The 5,173-nt window shown below is 52.4% G+C and overlaps 1 protein-coding gene across 1 annotated transcript; it reads right to left on the reverse strand.

Moving 5' to 3' along the window:
• Window positions 1-1,696: 1,696 nt before the first annotated feature.
• LOC123123474 (uncharacterized) lies at window positions 1,697-4,310 on the reverse strand (the record flags this gene model as incomplete). Its single annotated transcript, XM_044543990.1, is given in 3 exon segments — window positions 1,697-2,604; window positions 3,234-3,380; window positions 3,533-4,310. Coding segments are annotated over 3 exon segments (1,377 nt in total), but the record flags the coding sequence as incomplete, so codon positions are not given.
• Between the last annotated feature and the right edge of the window lie 863 nt (window positions 4,311-5,173).

Raw genomic sequence — 5,173 nt, forward strand, 5'->3', positions numbered from 1 at the left:
GGAGCACGGAAACATTCGCACGAGATTCACGTGAAGAAGTTGTCATCTTGTGGGGAATTAACTTCACACCTCGACGGGGGGCCGACGCATAGTTTGACCCTGTTCAGCAATCACCCGCTCCCGGAATCTGCGGAGCGGGGAACCGCAACTCCGTCGTTTTGAACTGTAGCTCCGGCAACCTCGCTCCCGGAGTTATGGTATGGAGGGATACCGAACAGCGCCTTAATCTCCACCCAGCTTTTTTCCCGTGCATACTGACCAACATTGCTGCTGAATGCCTATGTAAAATGGTTGTAAATTCCCAGAAAAACATGGCCTTTGTCCTGATCTCATTGAAAATGGTGTTGCAATATTATAGTACGCCGATGATACTATTCTCTGCATTGAGCATGACCCTGATAAAAGCTTTGAACCTAAGTTGTTAGTACTATACATGTTTGAGTTGATGTCTAACCTTAAGATTAATTTCCAAAAAGTGAAATTCTTTGTGCGGGAGGGGATGATGAGATCCTTACAACATATGCTGGTAATTTTACAAGATCTTCTAGTGGCGGTTAATTTTCGCCATCGAGAATGACTCTTGATAAAGTAAAAATATCATATTTTTGCTTATTAAATACATTGTCTTCCAAGTTATTTGAGAGGTATGATAATGTGGTTCCAAGCACTAACACCACAACAAAGGTTGCTTTGAACTGTAACATATTCAGACTTTGTCTGCTTGCTTCAAAACTGGAATGTGATACCCCGCAAAAAAGTAAAATAAAATTGGAATGAGACTTTTTGCTTGCTGATAAAATCCTTCAACTGGTAGTAGGTTTCCCTTCGTTACATGCTTGTTGTTCTTTCACAAAAGAATGTTTTCTGTCCCTCTTATTGACTGTACTGTTTACTAATATTCTGCTTGTGGGGAGCTATGCCTTTATCTTACCTTTTTTAATTTAGTTTCAACAATTTCATTTCCAAAGTTGGCGGTTGCCTAAATTGTTCCATGTTTGACTAAACAAGTACTCACGTGTAGTTAAAATTTGTTGTTATGAGCTCCTTCCGACTGTGCATGTGTACAATGCCTTTTCAAGAAGATTATTATAGTAATGTTTATGCAGAACATTAGTTCGTCCATTGCCAAGCAGCAATCTTAGTCTTAAATACTCCCTCCGTTCCAAAATAGATGACTTAACTTTATAGTAAAGTCGTCTATTTTGGAACGGAGGGAGTAGGTTGCTATGGTCATTGTTCTTTGGTTGGAAAACCAGTGTGCCGCCAGCCAGTTCTACAATAAGAACTCTTACAGATTTTCATGATGGTATTTCTGACCTTGACTGGCAGCACTGGCTTACTCGTGAATCAATTTGTCTGCTCCATACCAAAGGCACATATTCATATCACAAAGAGTCCGATTTCACGGAATAGTTCCTAGTGAAGAAATATTTTGTTGGGGGTCTGTGTGTGTGCGTACTGATATTTGGTGAATCCCTAAGAAGAACCACCCCTTCATTTATATCTTATCATATGCTATCTTAAATGCAAAGTGTTACCTATGTTAACAAATGTTCCAGTTCCATGTTTAAAAATGTGATTGATTACAAATTACGCATGCTAAGTATATATTTGTAAGGAGGAATCCTTACTATTTGATTAAAAGAGTTTGTGTTGGTACCGTAAATGGTTCCTCACATATGAAGTTACTAACAAATGCAATTATTTTCAAAGCACTCATGGTTTCAAATGGGATTCTGTGCCATTTGGCGCAAACCGGTCATCTAGTACTCCCTCCGTCCTATGTTAACAAATGGATGTATTTTATTTCATTTCTCCGACAAGTATTTCCGGACAGAGGGAGTATAATACAAAGCAGCGAGATAACCAAAGTGATGGAGACACAAATGTATCCCAAAGTTCACGTTCTCAAGGGAATGCTAATCTTCGTTGAAGAGGTAGAGGCAACCGAATGCCCTCAACGACAACTGACGTCTCACCCTTCTTGTCCGAGAGCGTCGACCAACCCATGCCGGTGCTCCCTTCGGTACCGGTAGTTCTTATGGCAAACTCCAAACCCTCGCAAATTTCTTGGGGCTAATATACACCTTGGATGCTCCCAAATGGTCTCCAACCATCTACGAGCCCACACAACTCCCAGAGTGATCATTGTTCACTTCCTTGCCGTGGCACTCGAGCCGTGGTGCTGCCTGCCTTTGGACCTGCTCCTGGACGACGACGACGACCCGGGGCTCTGGCTCAGGCGCCGCGACGCCCCCCGCCTGCGCCCAGCCGTGCCGAGCGCCGCGCGCGCGACGCTGTCGGTGGCCGCCTCCCGCGGCTTGAGGGGCTGCTTGTTGAGGTAGGCGAGCTGCGGGAGGAGGTCGGTGACGGCCTTGCGCAGCGCGTCATCGCCGACGTTGGCCTGCACGGGGTTGCCCACCAGGTTGAGCGCCAGGAGGGAGTGGTAGTTGGCCACCAGCTGGCCCAGCGCCTTGGCCGTGGTGAGCCTGTTGAAGCCCAGGTCCAGCACCGCCAGCCTCAGCAGCCGGTGCAGGCCCTCCACGTCGCCGATCTTGTTCCCCGCCAGGTACAGCTCCCTGATCGCCGTGCAGTTCGACAGCCCTGATCCATCATCCATTCATCATAACTCATAAGCAGGATTTTACAGAAAATGTTGCTGTGCAGAAATGGCAGGATCACATTGCTGCAGTGACAGGCAAAGATTAAGATGGTATTGTATTATTAGGGAGCATTGGGTGGGTGAATTAGGATCCGGCTTGCCTGCTCCCTCTCCATGCTCCCATCCATGCTCCCACTTCATCCTACGGCTGTTCTTTTCCCTTTTTCTTTTCTAATCTAATCATCTCCCCCCCTGATTTTCAGGGGGTGGGGCCGGGCCTTATTTTCTTCCAATCAAATTAAGCCACGTATGCGGGAGCACGGATGGGAGCAGGCAAGTCTCGTCCGGTGAATTATGCAATGGACCACCTGGCAGATCACAATTGTACACGTACACATCTTGATTATGTATGAGCTCTCTGATTAGCAGGATAAGGCCCTCCCAACTGTCATGGCCGGTCCCAGCCACCAACAAATGTGGCCACCATATCATTCAGGATATGATCCATACATCCTAGAATGTTATATGTCTGTCTTGGATGGCATGCAGGTGTACATGCATCAGATAGAAATCTAATGTACTGAAGATGTGCAGTGCAGTGCAATGTTAGAACCCCAAGTCTGCGACTTACCGTGGCCGATGCGCGAAATCCGGTTGTAGCTGAGGTTGAGCACGCGCAGCTTCGTGAGTTCCCGGAGCCCCTCGACGTTTGCGATCTTGTTCCGCGACAGATCCAGCGAGTGCAGGCCCTTGGGCAGCGATCCGGGGGAGATATGAACTGCATGAACAAGCAGGAGCAGGACACACCAATATTCAGCAACTGAAGCTGTACTATCTATAGCTACTGAATGTCTGAAAGTAGTGCTGTCTGGTACGGTAGCAGTTGACAGTGCTCGATAGATTTTACTGGCCGGCAGCGGCAGTGCTTACCGATGAAGTTGCCGGAGAGATTGACGGCGCGGAGGTTGGAGAAGGGCGCGATCATGGGCACGACCTTCAGGCCCATCCCGGAGATGTGCGCCACGGATGAGAAGCCGTTGAGGGACTGGACGATGCTGTTGGCCTGGGCCACGTCGTCCGCCGCCGCGCAGCGCTTGGCCAGCTTGCCGTGGCCCTTGCCCGACGTCTCCCCGGCTTCGATGGGACGCGGGCGTGCCACGTAGTCGGCGAGGTCCATGCTCTGGTCACCGCCGTCGTTCTCCTCCTCGGCGATGCGGAGGCACTCGTTGTCAATGCTGCTCACCCAGTCGCTGACGCGGTCGCTCAGGGAGTGGTCGGCGCAGAAGGCGACCCACTGGTTCTGCGACGGCGGCTGCGGCGGCGACTCGTCCACCATCGCCTTCTTGTTTTTGCGGTCGGCCGGCTCCTCGAGCGTGTCCGACGTGTACCCGCCGCCGGGAGTGCCGGCGTCGCTTGGCCGCGCCGACCAGGGCCGGTGCAGGTTGCGGTGGCTCCAGAGGAAGAGCCGCCACCACAGCTTCCGGCTCCGTGATGGCAGCACCTGGCTTGACGACCGGCGCTTGAGCATCACGCCGTCGGCCGTGCGCGACGTCTTCACCGACGCATCGGGGCTCGCCTCGTGCGCGCGGCGCGTTGTGGTGACCATGAAGAGGTCGCCCGGCAGGTCGCCGTAGGAGCGCGACCGCACCCGCATGCCCGGGGCGTCCCTCGGGCCAGGCCGCTTCGTCTCGATGTTGGAGCAGGAGCGCTTGAGCTTCGCTGACGGGTCCACCTCCACCTCCGCCGCCGCGACCTCCTCCCCGCCGCTCGCGATCACCGGCGCGCCCGGCGCGGTGCCAGTGGCATGCTTGTCCGCGCCATGGACGTCGGAACCAACGGGCTTGTTGGGGTGCGGGTGGAAGTCGAATTCGAAGTCGTCAGGCAGGCTGTCCCTCTTGGCTGGCGACATCTCGCCGCCCTTGTGCGCCACCAGGATGACCACATCGGCGGCGATCTTGTCGCTGCATTTGTCCACAATGGCAGCAGCAAGCGGCGGCGGCTCGTCAATAGACACCACCGGCTTCACCGTGGGGTTCTCGTTTCCAGTTCCACCACCCTTGTCGTTGTCGGCATCACCAACCTGCTGAACAGAGTACAGACACAGAATCAAACCAAGCGACCCAAGCTTCATCGATCCAAACTCACAGGTACACAGAACCATTCAAACACGTACCACTCGTTTCTGCCTCCGGCCGGTGAGCAGGATGGAGAAGCAGCTCATCTTGGCCATGGCCACTGAATCCCGATCACCTTCCAAAACAGAGCGCGGCGGTGATCATGTCATGTGCTTAGCCGTTGTCTATGGGAGAGGCTCTCCGCAGCAGCAGCGACGGCGCGGAGATGGCGTGCACCTGTGCCCCCCACACCCCATTATTCAGCGTGCGACCAAGCGGGGGCGCGACGAGGAAGGCCAGAGTGACCCGGGACGCCGGGAAGAGCCGGAGCCACACGCGGTGGAGCCGTCTTGGCAGCTAGCAGTAGCACTGCATCATCAATCAATAAATCAATCAGCAGATATTGCGCAACTTTGGAAGAGTGTGATTGATTGGAGTCAAACTACTGCAGCAGCAG

Source organism: Triticum aestivum, chromosome 5D, assembly GCF_018294505.1.
Source record: "Triticum aestivum cultivar Chinese Spring chromosome 5D, IWGSC CS RefSeq v2.1, whole genome shotgun sequence".
Classification (NCBI taxonomy): domain Eukaryota; kingdom Viridiplantae; phylum Streptophyta; class Magnoliopsida; order Poales; family Poaceae; genus Triticum; species Triticum aestivum.